Genomic DNA, 18,783 nt, shown 5'->3' with positions numbered 1-18,783 from the left:
GTTTCATCAGCAATGACTGGCATCCTGGTGTGAGTGGCTTTGGAATTAGGCCAGCTGTGTAAATCTCAAAATATATCATTAGTCCTCTAAAATAAATCTACTTTAAAAATTGAAACCAACTGTGGTGATACACACCTATAATCCCAAAACTTGGGAGGCGGACACAGGAGGATCACAGGTTGAAGGCCTCATAACTTAATGAGACCTCGTTTTAAAACTAAAAATAAAATAGGGCTGGAGGTGTAGCTCAGAGGTGAATACCCCTGGGTTCAATTGTCAGGACCACCAAAAAGTAAAATGAAAATTAGCTCCTGACATCACATACCCTTCTCACTTTGAGGTGTTTGGGACAGAGAGCCTTCTCTGTCACAGGTATATGATGTACACACAGGTTAGTGACTGGTGATTCTAATTGGGAGTAAAATGGCAGTCAGTTTGTTCGTGGAATAAAAAGGTGCTACTTCTGACTTAATGAGGGATTGGCCTGTATTTATTCTATCTAAGTGAGAGTGGTGTATTCAGGGAATCTGTACGGTACAGAGGGAAATTTGCTGAGATAAACATTTAAAAAATTAGGCTCCATTATCGACTGTGATTTTAGAAAATTACTTAATGTGATTTTTTTGGCTTTATGCCATACAACCTGCAGTTACTGTTGCCTTCCTTATTTCTCCTTATTTATGAAGCGACCAAGAATCACTTCTCATCATCTCTGCCCCCACCATCACCCCTCATCTGGTACCCACAGTTGCCTAGTGACTATCTCTGGCTCCCGTTGCTGGGTGCGGCCCCGTGGATTGTTCCCCACACTGTATCAAGAGCGACTCTGCAGGCTAGGTCAGATGCGACTCTTCCAACATCTTCCCATCACACTTAAATTTCAAGATTTACCAGAACCCATGAACAGGCTGGCCATATGATGAATTTTCTACAAAGACATGTTTTGATCATGAAGAGCCCACTTTTCTGAATCCACTGGGACTAGAGCAGTGGTCCTCAACTTGGGGGAGATGGTGTCTTTGCTCCCCCAGGGACAGTTAGCAGTGACTGAACATGTTTTGGGGGGCCACCATTACAAGTGATGGGAGGCTACTGGTATGAAATAGAGCCCAAGGATGCTGCTGAGCACCCTGCAGGACAGCTGTCATGCCAAAGAGGCATTTGGCTTCAAATGTCAATGGTTCTGAGGTCAAGAAACTCTGGAGTAGAGGCACAAATGCAGCCAGCAGGGATGTGCGATCAGTCTCCTCTGAGCGCCTCCATTAACCTGGCCTCTGACCTCTGCCGTTCACTCCGCTTCAGCCTTGGGGCTTTTCCTTCGCTGCCCACTGCCTGGATGTCCGTACCCCATGGCACGGCTCGTCCCTCAAGCACTCAGGCCTATTCCTCAGGGAAGGTTAGAGATGTACTTGGTGAAGTGGCTGAAATCTTTCTCACACCTCCCCCCCTTACGACCTTTGCATTTCTACCTGGTGTTTAGCATGACCAAACACTGCAGTGTCCATCCGTTTGTTTCTGTCTATCCATCTCTCTCATAAGAATGTAAACTTCGTGAGAGCAAGGGTTATATTTTGCGGGTGGTTTTATGCCCCATATCTAGAACACAGCCTGCCTAGACACTGACCACCTGCAGAGAAACACATTTCTCTGTGGTTCTGTGAAGAGATTAAAGAACCACCTGCAGAACCTGTCTGGGACTTGTGGAAAGGCAAGAGCAGGTGATGAATTTCGCCGGGGGCAGTGCAGCCACCTGTGGTTCTGCCTCACGTTAACAAAGCCCCTAGGGTCACTCTGACCAAGATATATAAAAGCACATTCAGCAGTGGACCAGAGAGGGCTACAGATTCCTCCTCTGAAATGATAATAAATAAGTGAGCATATAAGCAGAGAGTTGGGAAAGACTGAGGTGCCTTGCGTTTTCCCCTTCCCAGACCTGCACACAACTTCATTTATAATGCAAAGCAGATGCATCAATGGGCCCTGGAAGTGGGTTTTGAATCCCCCCCCCAAGTCACTTATATGTATCATAACAATAATGAAAACACCCAGCATAGCAGGGGTAATTTTTTTTTTTTTTGCAGTACTGGGAATGGAAAGGAGCATTCAACCTCCAAGCTACACCCCAGCCCTATTTTTATTCTTTATTTTGAAACAGGGTCTCACTGAGTTGCAAAGGGCCTCACTAAGTAGTACCGGAGTCTGTCCTCAAACCCCGATCCTCCTAGCAGGGGTAATTTTGAAATGTCAACACAGTATCAGCACCAGCACCCATATGAGCTTCCTCGCCACCACGTACCTCTGTTTCCCTCTGACGACTGCATCTTCACAGGTGAAGCACTGCCGGGCTCTGCAGGAGCAGGCGAGGACCTACTTGGATCTCCTGTGTTCCATGTGTGACTTGTCCAACCCTTCAGTGAAAGCCACAGCCAGAGACATTCAACAAACAGAGCAAACGGTAAAGAAGTGAGAAACAGCATCGCCGTGTCTTCTGTATGATGTCCTCTTGCTCTCGTGTTATATATGAAGCTTAAAAGTCTCTCTTGGGTTATTCTTGTTGTGATGTTTCCATAGACATTATAGTAAATCAATATTTGAATTTTACCCAAGTCAACAAGCACCTCAGTGCTAAGAGCACCCCACTGAGACTGGACCAGCTAATCCCTTTTGACTGCTGCCATTAACCCTTTCTTCACCTCTGCTCCCTCATTACCATTCTTTCTTCCTCTTTTCCTATTTTCCCCAGCTTTTTTTTTTTTGTCTTTTATCCTTTTCTGTCTTTTGCTTTGGGTAATACTTAATATGAAGGGCCTCTGGACCATTGGCTTTATTATATTAAGGATGCCAAAGAGCATGCCATCTGTCACGATCCTTCCGATTCAGTTGTGATTGCTGCTGAATGTGGCATCGAGAAGGATTCTGAGGCTGATCTGGCCGCAGTGGAAGAGCTGTGATGAGTTACTGGTTTCTGATCAGGACTTATGGCAGCCCAGGAGCCACACTGCCGCAAACCGGCTCAGTCGAGATTGGGGTGATCCCACTCGCGATCGAAAATCTCAGAAAAGATGGGGGAGGATAGGGTGCCGTACTGCAGCCGCTTATCTGCAGTGATCCTTTCCCTTCTAGGAAATAAATTTCTTTAAGTTCCTATTTACGGCGCTTCTGGAAAGAATCTGACATGGATCAATGCTTCTTGTGCAATCGAACACTTTATTCTAGACACAAGAATTTTTATATTTCCCCATTTCCCCGTGATTCCCTAGAAGAAAAGTGCAAACACCCAAAATACAATAGTGAGATACACATGCAGATTACCAACCCTGAACAAGACAAAAGTAAGACCTGTGACATCACAGGTCCTTGTGATTGAAATCAGTCCCATAACCCCAGGTGGGTCTTGTGCTCCGAGTCAGCCCCTCTGGCCTTGCAGCTGCAGAGGCTTTTAGTGGGCAAGTTCCAGAAGAACAAAAGTCACACCCAAAATCACTTGAAGAGTCCAGTTTTTAAGAGTTTTCTTTAACCCTTTCGGAACTTTTATTCCTAGGGCTTAGTCCAATGTCCTTCTCTATCTAGCAACCTCCTTTGGGCTGAATGGGGGACGAAGTCCGAGATTCCAGCTTTCATACATGTAGTTGGCGTAGGGAAATCCGTGTAACTTTATGATGATTTAGAGGATTTCGATGAATGTCTGCTGGATTCTGTCTGCAATACCATCTGCTGTCTGAAAGCTTAAGCAAGCCCATAACACAGTTTAGCAGGTAAACACCAAGAAATAACATAAAGTTTTTAGATTTGGTTGTCAGATGTACTTCTCTAGCAGCTGAGCACTTTTCCTCAAACGATAGGCTTATTAGAAGCCTATTCCTCTTTTTAATAATCCATTTCCTCACCACAATCCTTCTGTAACCTGCTTTTTATCTTTCTAATTCCTTTCTTTCCCATTTGGGACAATCTTAGGATAAGCTCCTCTTCATACAAAAATGCTTTCTTATTCTCACCATATTTTCTTTCTTTCACATTTACACATCTATTTGATCTGTCCTTTGTTTTGACATAGCTATTTTAACCAGGTGGTGTTGCCCTGTCTCCAGGCAGCGCTATCACTAGGTGCAAGGGTCAAGATTCCTTCTAGCCCTTGGCTCTATTGTACTGGTTAGAATGAAGGTCAAAGATAGGGAGGAATTCTGCATTTGTAATTACTGACTGGAATGCTGCCACTGCATCTAAATTCTAACTAAATTTTATTACCATTTGAACAAAGCTGAGGATATTTAGAGGCCTGGACAAATTACCAGAAACTTTATTTTCCACAGACTCAGTTTCTCTCACAGTCCTGATCTTACACCACCGGAGCAATTCGTGTGGAGAGTTAAAAGAATCATTACCAAAAGAATAATAGTTATGAAAGAATATCTGAAAGTGGGGGGAGTACTTTGGCCAGAGACCACACCTTCTCTCGGGGCTTATTTCTCACGTTGAGATTTTGCCTATTGGCTGCCTGAGTGGTTTTCATGCAGATGCCGAGAGAGCTGGTGTCTGCACCACACGCTCATCACCTCCGCGGCCTCCGACACTTGCAGGCAGCACTCACAGGAGCAGAAGAAAAAGAAGACTCGGTTATCATATTTCATTCATTAACTATTCACTGAAGAGTCGAATAATTCAAAGAAATAATATCTTAAAATTGAAAAGGTTTTTTTCTTTTGTATCATTAAAGTTACCTATCTGTAAATCTTTATGGACAGTGATAGAGCCCCATATATTTTTTTATAAAACTGATTCATGGAAACAAATGACATGGTTTCAAAAGTCAGCAAAGCAAATCTAAAGATACATCTAAAACATTAATGACTCAATGTTTTATAAGATGAAAGAACAAATGTGCAATGATAGCGATGTTTTTTCTACCAAATTTCTGAGTCAGCCAGGTGTGCCTACCAAAAGGCCCAATGTGAAAACTGTCAGGGCAGCTTTAGAGCCAAGAAATTGTTTTAAAAAAAAAATCTCGGCGCTTCACAACCCTGATTAAAATCACATGTCATAACTCTTAGAAATTTAAATTCCTTAAGAAACTCTAAATCTAAAAGAAAACCTGCATTCCTTGGGGCAGATAAAGAAATGCTTTTTTGATTTATCCATGCGTGTGCACGCACACACACACACCTATATACACCTGTGCGTGTGTGTTGGTCTGCGCACATGGACCTGCTGAAGTGTCACACCTCTTTGATTACTAACTTTGAGCCCTATGTTTTCTTGAGATTGAACAAAGGCTGGCCCAGGCACAGAATTTAACTCAGGGCTGGGAAGAGATCAAGCACCTGAAGGCCGAGCTGTGGATTTATCTTCAGGATGCTGACCAGCAGCTGCAGAACATGAAGAGGAGGCACTCGGAACTGGAGCTGAATATTGCGCAGAACATGGTTTCCCAAGTCAAGGTGGGAACTGGTTTGTCTCCGGGAGATAAAGGAGGCCATGAGGGTAGGAATGAGGAAGCGCTTTCAGTGTGTTTAGTTCCGTGTGCCTGAGTGTCTGCCAGTCCTTCAACATCACCACAGCTATTTAAAGAATAAGGGAGAACACAAACAACATTCCTTTGGTGCCACAGAAAGACACATCAGAAAGCACACAGTCATAAACCGGACTAGGGCTGTGCACCCGTGGTCCCAGCTCCTCAGGAGGCTGAGGTGAGACAATTCTTGAGCCCAAAAGTTTGAAGCCAGCCTGGGCAGCAGAGTCTCCTCACACATGCTAAAAAAGGAGCAAATATACATGTATATTTTTGCAGTTCCAAATGGAACTTTCACCAGAGGTCATTTCACATGCAGAATCAGAAGACTGTTGCTAAGCAGAAAGGAAGACTTATTCTCCCTCTCCTCCCCCCCTCTCTCTTTTAGTGGTACTGGGGTTCCTGGAAACCCTTCTACCTCCAGGCTACACTCCAAGACCTATTTTTTATATTTTTTTTAAATTTGGAAACAGGGTCTCCTAAGCCAGCGAGGCTGGCTTCGAACCTGCATGATCCTCCTGTCTCCACCTCCCAAGTGCAGGGATTACAAGCGTGCGCCACCACGCCCGGCTATTTCTCATTTTTTATCCCCATAGTTTTATAGGGTTGTGAGCCTATTAATCAATAATATATTTAGAAAGCTCCTTGCCAGGTATGGTGGCGGACACTTGTAATCCCCACGCTTCGGAGACAGGAGGATCGCGCAGGTTCGAAGCCAGCCATGCTGGCTTAAGAGACCCTGTTTCCAAATGAAAATATAAAATAGGTCTGGGAGTGTAGCCCAGAAGTAGAAGGGCTTCCAGGAACCCCAGTACCATAAAAAAAGAAGAAAAAAGAAAGCTCCAAGTGCTGTGTGCATGTATGCCACTCAACTGTCAACTACATTATGATGTAAGACTATAATGCACCAATGAAAATATAAAAAGAAAAGTACAATAGATACGTTTATATTTATACACATGATTTAAAGCATAATAGAAATTGATATTAATATATTAACTTGATAGGAAGAAGGGTCAGCTTTTAAACCAACAATATTTTGTCTCTATGACAATGAGTTGTATATGTTTCCTACTGTAATATTATTTGCAAATACAAAAAAAAAATAGAGGCTAACATCAATAGTTTTCTTTTTTTCTATATAAAGCATGAACCCTTTAAACTTTTCAGGAAAACTAAGGCCTCACTTCAAAGTAAGATACTTTTTTCTTTAACAATGATAATATTGTTTCACATTTATCAATTTTCTTTATATTTCTGAAAATAACAGACTAAAAAGTACCACAATTAAGCTGGGCATGGTGGCACACACTTGTAATCCCCGTGCTTGGGAGGCAGAGACAGGAGGATCTCGCAGGTTCGAAGCCAGCTGGCTTAAGAGACTCTGTTTCCAAATAAAAATATAAAAAATAGGTGTCTGGGAGTGTAGCCTGTAGGTATAAGGGTTTCCCAGAACCCCAGTACTATATATATATATATATATATATATATATATATATATATATATATATATATATATACCACAATTACTCTGATTCCTATAGAGTTGGGAATTTATAGTCATAAAGAAGTATGATGAGTTTTAGATCATTGTTAATTTTTTTTCCATAATAAGGAGCTTCAAATGCTTGGAGGTTTAACTTTAACTCTTTATTTCAGGAGTATGATTCATTACACTGTATTGACTGTTATCATCCTTTAGGACTTGGGGAAGCAACTGCAGTGTAAACAGGCATCGGTAAGCACCATCATCGAAAGGGTGAATAAGTTAACCAAGAACCAGGAGTCTCCAGAACACAAGGAAATAAGCCACTTGAGTGACCAGTGGTTGGACCTGTGCCTTCAGTGTGACGAGCTGTGCTCCCAGCGGGAAGAGGCTCTTCAGAGAACGAGGGAGTACCACGACCGAATGGGTGTCGTTGAAGCCTTCCTAGAAAAATTCACCACGGAGTGGGATAACTTGGCCAGGTAAGAGGCTCTCCAGCAGGTCATGGGCCATAAAAAAAGAGAGTAAAGAAATACTGTAATACAAAATCAGCAATTTGAAGATTTGTATAAAAAGTTAAGAAGCCTCACTTATATTTTTAACATCATTGTCTGTGATTATCGATATTGACGAGATATTTTTGGGACCCTCATGTCATACGGCTACAGACTTAGCACACAAGTCTGGGGGATAATCATCCATCATGGATCATCATGTGAAAACCTTCCTATACTTTTAATCACTATAATTATTAAAAATCTACACTTTCTTCTAACAAGATTTGTTAACTTACCGCAGTGGAAATGCCAATATTATTCTAGATGTAGTGAAATCAAGGTGTTTTTTTTTTTTTTTTTTTTTTTTTTTTTTTTTGTGTGTGTGTGTGTGTGTGTGTGTGTGTGTATGTTTCATTTTGGTATAGTGTTTTCTGATTTGTTTTCTTTTCCTTGATGTTCAACATTTTCTTGGTCCTTAGGATAAAATACAGTCAATATCAGCCTCCCCAAAACTTTTGGGGTTATAAAAGGCACAATGTTGCCTTAGAACCAACCTGTCCAAAACAGAACTTAACATGCTGTCTTCCGACCCTGCTTCTCATTCTTCAGCACTAATCATTTGGCAAATGAAAAAACTATAAAATCATACTTTCTCATGCTTTATAGTAGAGAGGATGAGAATTCTTTGTATGACACACTTATTTCTAAAAATTTGCAATATCTGAGTGGACAGTTGTACAAAAGTACCTAAGTATATGACAGAGTCACTGTTAGAGCCATTGGTTAGACATTGGATTATTTCATCTAGCACGCTCTTGTTTTGTGTATCTTGATCTTTTAAGAAAGCACAGTAATCGTGAACTAATCATTAATTCCTTTTGGCTTCATTTCCAAGAATGTAGTAGATTAGTGCTTCTCAGTTGCTGATGCTGGTCTCGAACCTGCCATCCTCCTGTCTCAGCCTTTCAACTATTGGGATTACAGGTGCCTAGCTTAGATCGGGGCTTCTCAGTATTTAACATTATACAGTTCATCTAGGGGCCCTGTTAATGTGCAGACTCTGCATAGTTGATAAAAGTCAGAGGAGGCTACAAAAACATCTTTCAGACCTGATTGGAGGGCAGCATGGGCCATAAAAAAGAGAGTAAAGAAATACCTAGGCAACTTGGTTTGATTCGACTTCTGATGTATAGATGAATGATACTTGTATTCCATGTTAATTATAACATCTCTATCATTGAGCATGAATTGAGCTTCTCACAATAATCCCAAGATCAGCCACTTAAAAAGCTGAAATGTAATGAATGTGACACGAAGTAATTTGCTCTTCTCTGTTTGAATGCACGTATAGATCGGATGCAGAGAGTACGGCGGTGCACTTGGAAGCTTTGCAAAAACTGGCGCTGTCGCTGCAGGAGAGAAAGTACGCCATTGAAGACCTGCAAGATCAAAAGCAGAAGATGATAGAGCATCTGAATTTAGATGACAAAGAGTTAGTCAAAGAACAGACAAGTCACTTTGAGCAGCGCTGGTTTCAGCTTGAAGATCTCGTTAAAAGAAAGATCCAGGCGTCCGTCACCAACTTGGAGGAGTTAAACGTGGTGCAATCCAGATTTCAAGAGCTCATGGACTGGGCAGAAGAACAGCAACCCAACATCGCTGAGGTCCTGAAGCAGAGCCCCCCTCCCGATCTGGCTCAGAACCTCCTCATGGACCACCTGGCCATCTGCAGCGAGCTGGAGGCCAAACAGATGCTCCTCAAGTCTCTTATGAAGGATGCTGACCGGGTGATGGCTGACCTCGGCCTCAATGAACGCAAGGTGATCCAGAAGGCACTCTCTGATGCCCAAAAGCACGTGAACTGTCTCAGTGACTTGGTGGGCCAGCGAAGGAAGTACTTAAATAAAGCCCTGTCTGAGAAAACCCAGTTTCTCATGGCGGTGTTCCAGGCGACCAGCCAAATCCAGCAACATGAGCGGAAGATCATGTTCCGTGAACACATCTGCCTGTTACCGGATGATGTGAGCAAACAGGTTAAAACGTGTAAGACCGCGCAAGCCAGCCTCAAGACGTACCAAAACGAAGTCATTGGACTCTGGGCCCAGGGTCGCGAGTTAATGAAAGGAGTCACTGAGCAGGAAAAGGGGGAAGTGCTGGGCAAACTGCAGGAACTGCAGAGCGTCTATGACGCCGTCTTGCAGAAGAGCAGTCATCGCTTGCAAGAACTGGAGAAGAATTTAGTTTCTAGGAAGCATTTCAAGGAAGACTTTGATAAAGCTTGTCATTGGCTAAAACAAGCGGATATTATTACATTTCCTGAAATCAACCTTATGAATGAGAGTACCGAGCTTCATACCCAGCTGGACAAATACCAACACATTCTTGAACAGTCTCCAGAATATGAAAATCTTCTGCTTACACTCCAGAGAACGGGGCAAGCCATGTTACCATCACTGAATGAAGTCGATCATTCCTATCTCAGTGAAAAGCTAAACGCTCTACCCCAACAATTCAATGTCATCGTTGCCTTGGCTAAAGACAAGTTCTATAAAGTCCAAGAGGCGATTCTCGCTCGGAAAGAGTACGCTTCCTTGATCGAGCTGACAAGCCAGTCCTTGAGTGAGCTGGAAGATCAGTTCTCAAAGATGAGGAAAGTTCCCAGTGAGCTGGTGGTGGAGGAGGGTCTGTCTCTTCGGGATGGCTACAGGGCCCTTCTCGGGGAGGTGGTGAGCCTCGGGGAAGCAGTGGATGAACTGAACCAGAAGAAAGAAAGTTTTCGCAGCACAGGTCAGCCTTGGCAGCCGGACAAGATGGTGCACCTTGTCACTTTGTATCACAGGCTGAAGCGGCAAACAGAACAGAGGGTCAGCCTACTAGAGGATACCACGAGTGCTTACCAGGAGCACGAAAAGATGTGTCAGCAGCTACAGAGACAGCTGGAGGCTGTGAAAACTGAACAGGCCAAAGTGAATGAGGAGACACTGCCGGCAGAGGAGAAGCTCAAAATGTACCACTCCCTAGCTGGCAGTCTTCAGGACTCGGGAATTCTGCTCAAACGCGTGGCCCTGCATCTGGAGGACCTTGTTCCACACCTGGATCCCTTAGCTCATGAGAAAGCCCAGCAACAGGTCCAAGCCTGGCAAGAGGAGCTGAACCTGCTGAGCGCCGCCATCGGCGAGACGGTGGCTGAGTGTGAGAACCGCATGGTGCAGAGCATCGACTTTCAGACAGAGATGCGCCGCTCACTGGATTGGCTGCAGCGGGTGAAGGCGGAGCTCAGCGGGCCCACGTGCCTGGACCTCAGCCTCCAGGACATCCAGGAGGAAATCCGAAAGATCCAGATTCATCAGGAGGAAGTGCAGTCCAGCCTGAGGATCATGAAAGCCCTGAGCAGCAAGGAGAAGGAGAAGTTCACCAAAGCCAAGGAGCTGATTTCCGCTGACTTAGAACATACGCTGGCCGAGCTCTCGGAGCTGGACGGGGACGTGCAGGAGGCCTTACGCACCCGGCAGGTGGGGAGGAGAGGCTGGCTCCGCTTTCTCCTAAGTTAATAGTGTGCAAACAGGCTTTTAGTTGGTGGGTTGTTTGGTTAAAAGTGCTTTCTTTAGAATGTCTGTTTTGATACTGTACAAAAATCACCCTCCGTAGTGATTTAAGAGGTGTGTTTATTGTTTATGTGCATGTTATTTATTTTATGTGGTTTTCATGTTGAATTTACTTAGATTAGTGTAATACCTTAATCATCTCTCAACTTTAGGGCAGATATTAATCTCTGTGTTTGTGTGTGTGTGCGTGTGTGTGTGTGTGTGTGTACGTGTGTGTGTGTGTAAGAACAGAGAGGAGAGAGAGAGAGAGAGAGAGAGAGAGAGAGAGAGAGAGAGAGAGAGAAGATGGAACCATGGAACCCAGGAGCATTTGACCTCCAAGCGACAACTTTAGCCCTTTTTATTTTTTAACTTAATTTTATTTTTTGTGGTACTGGGGATAGAACTCAGGGGCCTTGTACCTCCACGCTATATGCCCAGACCTCTTTTATTTTTATTTTTTTTTTTGGAAAAAGGAGCTTCTCACTAAGTTCCTGAGAGCTTCACTAAGTTTCTGAGGCTGGCTTTGAAACTGAGATCCTCCTGTCTCAGCATCCCAGGTACTAGAATTACAAGCGTGCACCACCACACCCAGCCCTTTTATTTTTTGTTTTAAAACAGGGCCTAATTAGGTTGCTGAGAGACTTGCTAAATTGCCGAGGCTGACATTGAGCCTGCAATCTTCCTGTCCCAACCTCTGAAGTAGTGAAATTACAGATATGTGCTATACACCTGTCTAAAAATAATCTTAATAATATAATTTCTAGAGAATTCAACCAACCTCAGAAAGAAAATATTAAACATTATCTGGACATGGATGGATATTTTTCTTATTACTTTCTAAATAGTACAGTATAAACATTTGTATTGTATGATAGAAGTGATTAAGAGATGATGTAAAGTATAGAGGAAGAGGCTTGAGAGGCCAAGGCAGGAGTATCACAAATTTGAGGCTTACTTGGACCACTTAGAAAGGCCCTGTCTCAAAATAAAATAGGGCTGGGGTTACAGCCCAGCAGTAGAGTGCCCTTGGACTCCATCTCCAGCACTGCAAAGATAAAGTATACGGGAGTATGTGTGTGTGTGTTATATGAAAGTACTATGCCATTTTTTATAGGAACTTGAGCATCCTCAAATTTTAGTAACTACAGGGGTTCTGGAACTAACCCTCTACTTAGACTGAGGAATGGCTATATTAGTTATTAATGACATCAGTTAACAATGAATGATTTACAAAGCCCTTTCTAAACAACGTGAGACCTGGCATCTCTAAGACAGTGCGGGATGCAGGTCTCATCCAGCACTGTCATCCTCTGCTCAAACGCTGGCCCTGCATCTGGAGGACCTTGTAAATAGAGCGAGGAAGGTGGGTGGTGCAGCCGCGCCCTGGGGCTGATGCTGGTCATTTTCTGGGGTGTTCTATTGGTTGTCCCTTCTCTCCACCCCTTCCCCAGGTAGGAGTGCTTCCCTTGCCTCGCAGCACAGCAGAACACTAGGGTATTCATCAATCACCAGAGTTGGGGGCAGCCAGCAGACATGGGCCGTGTACAGAACTCCCCAGGTTGGCCTTCTAGTGCAGCTTGCTTAACTTAGCGATCACTAACCTCTGTTTTACCACACATGTGGCAAAATAGAGGTAAGTTCTGTGTGTTCAAAACAGAGAGTAAGCTGTGAGCTGGTTGTGGTGACACACATCTGTACTTGGGAGACTGAGACAGGAGGATTGCAGGTTTGAGACCAGCTTCAAAAACTTAGTAAGGCTCTTAGCAACTTAAGCATGACCCTGTTTCTAATTTTTTTTAATAATTAAAAATATGGCTGGAGATGTAGCTTGGAGGTAGAATGCCCCTTGGTTCAATCCCCAGTATCACAAGAATAATAGTTAGCTGTGGTGCACACCTGTAATCCCGGTGCTTGAGAGTCAGAGATAGGAGAATTGCAGGTTTCAGACCAGCTTCAGCAACTTAGTAAGGCCCTCAGCAACTTAGCAAGTCCCTGTTTCAAAATAAAAAATAATGAATGCTGGGCGTGGTGGCGCACGCTTGTAATCCCAACACTTGGGAGGCTGAGACAGGAAGATCGTACAGGTTCAAAGCCAGCTTCAGCAACTTAGTGAAACCCTGTTCCAAATAAATTATAAAATAGAGCTGGGGGTGTAGCCCAGAGGTAGAAAGCCCCTGGGTTCCACCCCTAGTACCACAAAAATAAAAAACAATGAAGAGGTCTGGAGGTTTAGCTTGGAGTTAGAAAAAATCCATAGTACTTACTCCTGAGATAGAGAGAGAGAGATAGAGAGATAGAGATAGAGATAGAGATAGAGATAGAGATAGAGAGAGAGAGAGAGAGAGAGAGAGAAGAGAGAGAAAGAGAGAGAGAGAAAGGAATAGTGTCCAGAGGGTGACTTCCATAATTCTTTAGCCATTTTCTGTATCCATCCTCAGTCCCTACAAATCTAGATTTCAACCATTAGGACAATTTTTTTTTTCTTTTGCAGTATTGGGGATGGAACCCAGGGGCATTCAACCCCCAGCCCTATTTTTATTCTTTATTTTGAAACCGGATCTCACTGAGTTGCAAAGGGCCTCGCTAAGTAGTAGCTGAGGCTGTCCATGAGCTGCAATCCTCCGGTCTCAGCCTCCCAAATGCTGAGATTACAAGCGTGGCCACCACGCCCGGCTGACAATTTCCCTAGGGTAATACAGCAGCTAATCCCTTGGAGTGACATCCAGGTATTAATTGCAGCAATTTGATCTTGGGCAAATTGCTTACATCCTCTAAGTCTCAGTTTTCTTTCTGTGGAAGAGGAATAACAGCACTCCTCACTGGTGTGACCTTCCTAGTACAGGGCCCAGTGAGAGGAAGCCCTGCAGAATCTCAGCCATCAGTTACCTCTATATTCCACATACATTAAGGTTAACTTTTTGTGTGTGTGGTTTTTTTGTTTGTTTGTTTTTTTTTTTTTTTTGGTGATACTAGGGTACCTGGAAGCCCTTCTACCTCTGGGCTACACTCCCAGACCTATTTTTACATTTTTTTAATTTGGAAACAGGGTCTCCTAAGCCAGCGCGCACGGCTGGCTTCGAACCTGCGTGATCCTCCTGTCTCTGCCTCCCAAGCGCGGGGATTACAAGCGTGTGCCACCACGCCGGGCTTAAGGTTAACATTTAAAATAGTAAAAAGTTGCTAAGCATGGTGGCGCATGCTTGTAATCCCTGCGTTTGGGAGGTGAAGACAGGAGGATCATGCTGGTTTGAAGCCAGCCTTGCTGGCTTAAGAGACCCTATTTCCAATTAAAAAATATAAAATGGGTCTGCGAGTGTTGCCCAGAGGTAGAAGGGTTTCCAGGAACCCCAGTACCACAAAAAAATAAATAAATAAAAGGTTAACCCTAAAATTTGGTTGAAATCTTAATAAACTTTTTCACATAAGATTCTCACTTCTTAAAGTCTGTTTAGTATACTTTATGTATTCTTAATTACTCAAACTATTGTTTAAAGTATCTTAACAATTTCCTTCTGGCTATAGCTATAAGTAGAGATAGACCTAGAGTGAAGGTAAGAACCAATATTTTCCTTCCTGAGAAACATCTGTCATGCAAGCTTGCTTGGTCTGTGTCATTACACTTGAGCCCATATCTTTTTTTTTTTTTTTTTTGGTACTGGGGATGGAATCCAGAGGCATTCTACCTCTGAGCTACATCCTGGTCTTATTTTTTAATCCCTTTTATTTTTTGAAACAGGGTCTCACTAAATTGCGAAGGGCCTCACTAAGTAGCTGAGGCTGTCCGCGAATCTCGATCCTCCGGTCTCAGCCTCCCAAATGCTGGGATTACAAGCGTGTGCCACCACGCCTGGCTGAACCCAAATCTTAGCTCTATTAAGATGTCTGCTCCGGCCACCTTTTCTTATCGATTACTTTTGTCCATATTATTAGAGGCGCATTTTGGGTCATTTCCAGCCCCATTATTGATTCTTTCTCTTTGCTCACTGTTTGTACTTAGACTTTCTTGGGCACTCCTCTGTCTGTATACAGTGTGGCTTGTCTTAAGTGTTCATGACGGCTGGTTCCAGTGCTTCCTTTCCTTCTGGATGTGAAGGGTGGCCAGCCTTCCAGACATATGCTTTTCTATTTTAGTCTCTACTCAACACTCATAGGCAACTGTTTTATTTCCAGAAATTATCATTTGGCCTGGTGAGTGCCAGTTTGGAAGTTTGGTGCTGATGTGTTTTTAAAAAACGGAGTCATAACTACACTGCTAAACATTCAGCCTGCTGCATATTACTGAACATTATATTTCTTCTTTAGAGACAGAAAAGTTTTAGAACTAGTCAGTAGCTAGATACCAACTAACTTTTTTTTTTTTTTGCGGTACTGGGGATTGAACCCAGGGTCATTTGACCTTCGAGCTACAACTCCTGCCCTATTTTTTATTCTTTATTTTGAAACTGGGTCGCACTGATTTGCAGAGGGCCTCATTAAGTAGCTGAGGCTGTCCGCGAACCACGATCTTCCAGTCTCAGCCTCCCGAATGCTGGGATGACAAGCGTGCGCTACCACGCCTGGTTCAAATTTTTTATTCTATTACCTTATTTATTTATTTATTTATACCATAATGATAAAATTAGAATAAGAAAACAAGAATGCAGAGTAAGAGAAAATAATGGATCATACCACACATGTACACCAGATAAACCCACCAACGTATCATTTCACTTACACATGTATGACCAAAAACTGAGGACTTAGAAAAAAATGACATGAAACTACTTCTTGCCAACCTATTGCAACTGGGAGTTGATTATATTTAAAATTACTCTTTTTCAGGCTGCCCTGACTGAAATGTATAGTCAGTGTCAAAGGTATTATCAAGTGTGTCAAGCAGCCAATGACTGGCTTGAGGATGCCCAGGAAATGTTACAGCTGGCAGGCAATGGCCTCGATGTGGAGAGCACGGAGGAGAGTCTCCGGAGCCACCTGGAATTCTTCAGTACCGAGGGTCAGTTCCACCGGGATCTGGAGGAGCTCCAAGGCCTGGTGTCCAAGCTGGAGCCGCTCATCAAGCCCAGTGGCCAAGAAGACCTAGCACAAAAAATGGCATCCCTGGAAGAGAGGAGCCAGAGAGTCATCCAGAACTCACACGCCCAGCTGGACCTCTTGCAGAGGTATTAACAGTGGCTTTATATAGTATATTTCAGCAGAATGAATCTCCATGCTGAAAAATAATAATACACTAATGGGTCACATTAGTGTGTACGTGAATTCTTCTCTCTTAAGTAGCAGTAGACATTTTGAGGCCAGAGCTCTGCATACCAGTGTGTGACTTCGTGTTGCTGATTGATTCCTGTTGGACTCTTTCAAGGTGCACGGTCCAGTGGCAAGATTATCAGAAAACGAGGGAAGAGGTGATTGAGCTGATGAATGACGCAGAAAAGCAGTTGTCTGAGTTTTCTTTGTTGAAAACCTCTTCCAGTCATGAAGCAGAAGAAAAATTGTCAGAACACAAGGTCAGTTTTGTTATTGCTGGTTGTTCTTGGGTTTATTGTTGTATTTTTTTTTAGTATCTTTTTATTGTAATTGTAATGGGTTTTTTAACACATGGTTCTAGGAACAGATAATTTGCTCTTCATTTCCACCTGAGTTCCTTCAATTATAAAAAAGAGACAACTCACTACTTTTTAGAGAAGTTTTAAATTAATTAAATGATGGATTCTCAGTAGAAATACATAACCAAGCTTCAAAAGAAACATTCAGAGGAATTGGCTTCTAATTAGATATGCCACTTAATGCCACCAAAGCTTCTATTGATAACTTAGATAATTCAGATAAAATTCAAAAACTAATAACTGAGTACCCCACCTATCACAGTAATATGGAAAAGATGATAACATATAAAAATAGCAAGTTCAGTTTGCTTATACTTTTGCTGCTTTTTGTTTTTGTTTTTGCTTTTGTTTTTTGCAGTACTGGGGATGGAACCCAGAGGCATGCTACCTCCAAGCTACACCCTCAGTCCTATTTTTTATTCTTTATTTTGAAAAAGGGTCTCACTAAGTTGCAGAGGGCGTATCTAAGTAGCTGAGGCTATCTACAAATTGTGATCCTCCTATCTCAGCCTCCCAAATGCTGAGATTACAAGCATGCATAAAAAAGCCATTAGCAGTAGCAAATAAGCTTGTGTGTTTAGTAAATAACATTCACCTTGCTTCTTTGAATCCAAGCCTAACTCAGTTAACAAATAATTGAAAAGGAAGAGTCACTAGAGGAAAATGTGGATTTGTAGAAACATTTCCTTTTCTAGGTAATGTGGGGCTTCACCGGAATCCATCGACTTAAACACTGACACTCTCTCTACTGCGTTGTCCCTCTTCTTCCCTCACCTACCTTCCCAGGCCCTAGTGTCTGTAGTTGACTCTTTCCATGAAAAAGTTGTGGCCCTAGAGGAAAAAGCATCCGAGCTGGAGAAAACCGGAAATGATGCCAGCAGAGCCACCCTGAGCAGGTCGATGACCACTGTCTGGCAGCGCTGGACACGTCTCCGTGCCGTGGCCCAGGACCAGGAGAAGATCCTGGAGGACACAGTGGAGGAGTGGAAGGGCTTGAACCTCCAGGTACTTTCCATTACTGATGGGCTTGAGTTCTTTGTTGTTGTTCTTACCAATTAAAAATAGTATTTTGCTTCATTTTGAAGTTGCTCTTATGAAAGACCAAATGACTCTATATACTCTTTCTCCTTCTCTTTTTTGATATGAATATTTAATTATAAAATTCAGCACATATTGTGAACTGTAATCTCAAGTCAGGATCAAATTATTTTAATTAGAAATAATTAAATGGTGCATGTCTGTAACACCAGTACTGTAGAGGATGGAACAAGAAAGTCAGAGGTTCAAGGCCACCCTCAGCAGCTTAGCAAGACCCTGAGCAGCTTAATGAGAACCTGTTTCAAAATTAAAAAAAAAGGCCGGGCGTGGTGGCGCACGCTTGTAATCCCCGCGCTTGGGAGGCAGGGACAGGAGGATCGCACTGGTTCGAAGCCAGACGCGCTGGTGTAAGAGACCCTGTTTCCAAAATATAAAATAGGTCTGGGAGTGTAGCCCGGAGATAGAAGAGCTCCCAGGAACCCCAGTAACACCAAAAAATAAAAATAAATTTAAAAAGGGGTGGGGTGGAGGTATAGCTCATAGATAGAATTTCCCTGGATTCAATTCATAATACCAATTTTTTTAAAAAGGCAATTGTATTTTGAAAAGAGAAGAAGCAGTATTATTACAACTGGCCTCATTTTATTTCTTTCCTGGTCTTGAAAAAAAAATAGGAAATACTTTCTATATTTTCTATCTGTCAAAAAGAATTTAACAGACTTTCCAAATCCTATATTTTATTTCTCCCATTTTTAAAGTAGGGTTCTAACCACATTTTTTTTATGACTGGAAGGCACACATTTATGTATGAAAGAGGGTTTTTCACAAGTTTAGTTTTTCTTAGAGCTTTTTCTGCATTAAAGCCTCTGATTACCCTGATAAAATTTTGAGACTAAACCTTTAAAAACAGAATCAAAGAAGTGGACTTTCCTCTCATATTAAAGAGACTGCTCTGGATTCAAATTTTTTTTTAATTTAGACTTTATTATTATTATTATTATTATTATTATTATTATTATTATTATTTGGTGGTGGTGGTGGTACTGGGGTTCCTGGAAGCTCTTTTACT

General features: G+C 42.6%; 1 protein-coding gene across 3 annotated transcripts in view; it reads left to right on the top strand.

Annotated features, from left to right (window-relative positions):
* SYNE1 (spectrin repeat containing nuclear envelope protein 1) overlaps positions 1–18,783 on the top strand; it is a gene marked incomplete at both ends in the record, with an annotated part of 486,197 nt that overhangs the window by 270,084 nt on the left and 197,330 nt on the right. For all 3 annotated transcript variants that reach the window (XM_080699888.1, XM_080699887.1, XM_080699889.1), the window contains 7 exons: positions 2,330–2,455; positions 5,259–5,435; positions 7,209–7,474; positions 8,841–11,001; positions 15,898–16,235; positions 16,433–16,577; positions 17,463–17,681. In XM_080699888.1, the coding sequence (XP_080556014.1) occupies positions 2,330–2,455; positions 5,259–5,435; positions 7,209–7,474; positions 8,841–11,001; positions 15,898–16,235; positions 16,433–16,577; positions 17,463–17,681 (3,432 nt within the window). The remainder of the gene's footprint in view (positions 1–2,329; positions 2,456–5,258; positions 5,436–7,208; positions 7,475–8,840; positions 11,002–15,897; positions 16,236–16,432; positions 16,578–17,462; positions 17,682–18,783) is intronic.

This window comes from Muscardinus avellanarius (genome assembly GCF_963383645.1).
Source record: "Muscardinus avellanarius genome assembly, chromosome: 8".
Taxonomy (NCBI): Eukaryota; Metazoa; Chordata; class Mammalia; order Rodentia; family Gliridae; genus Muscardinus; species Muscardinus avellanarius.
This window is presented reverse-complemented; position numbering and strand designations above follow the sequence as displayed.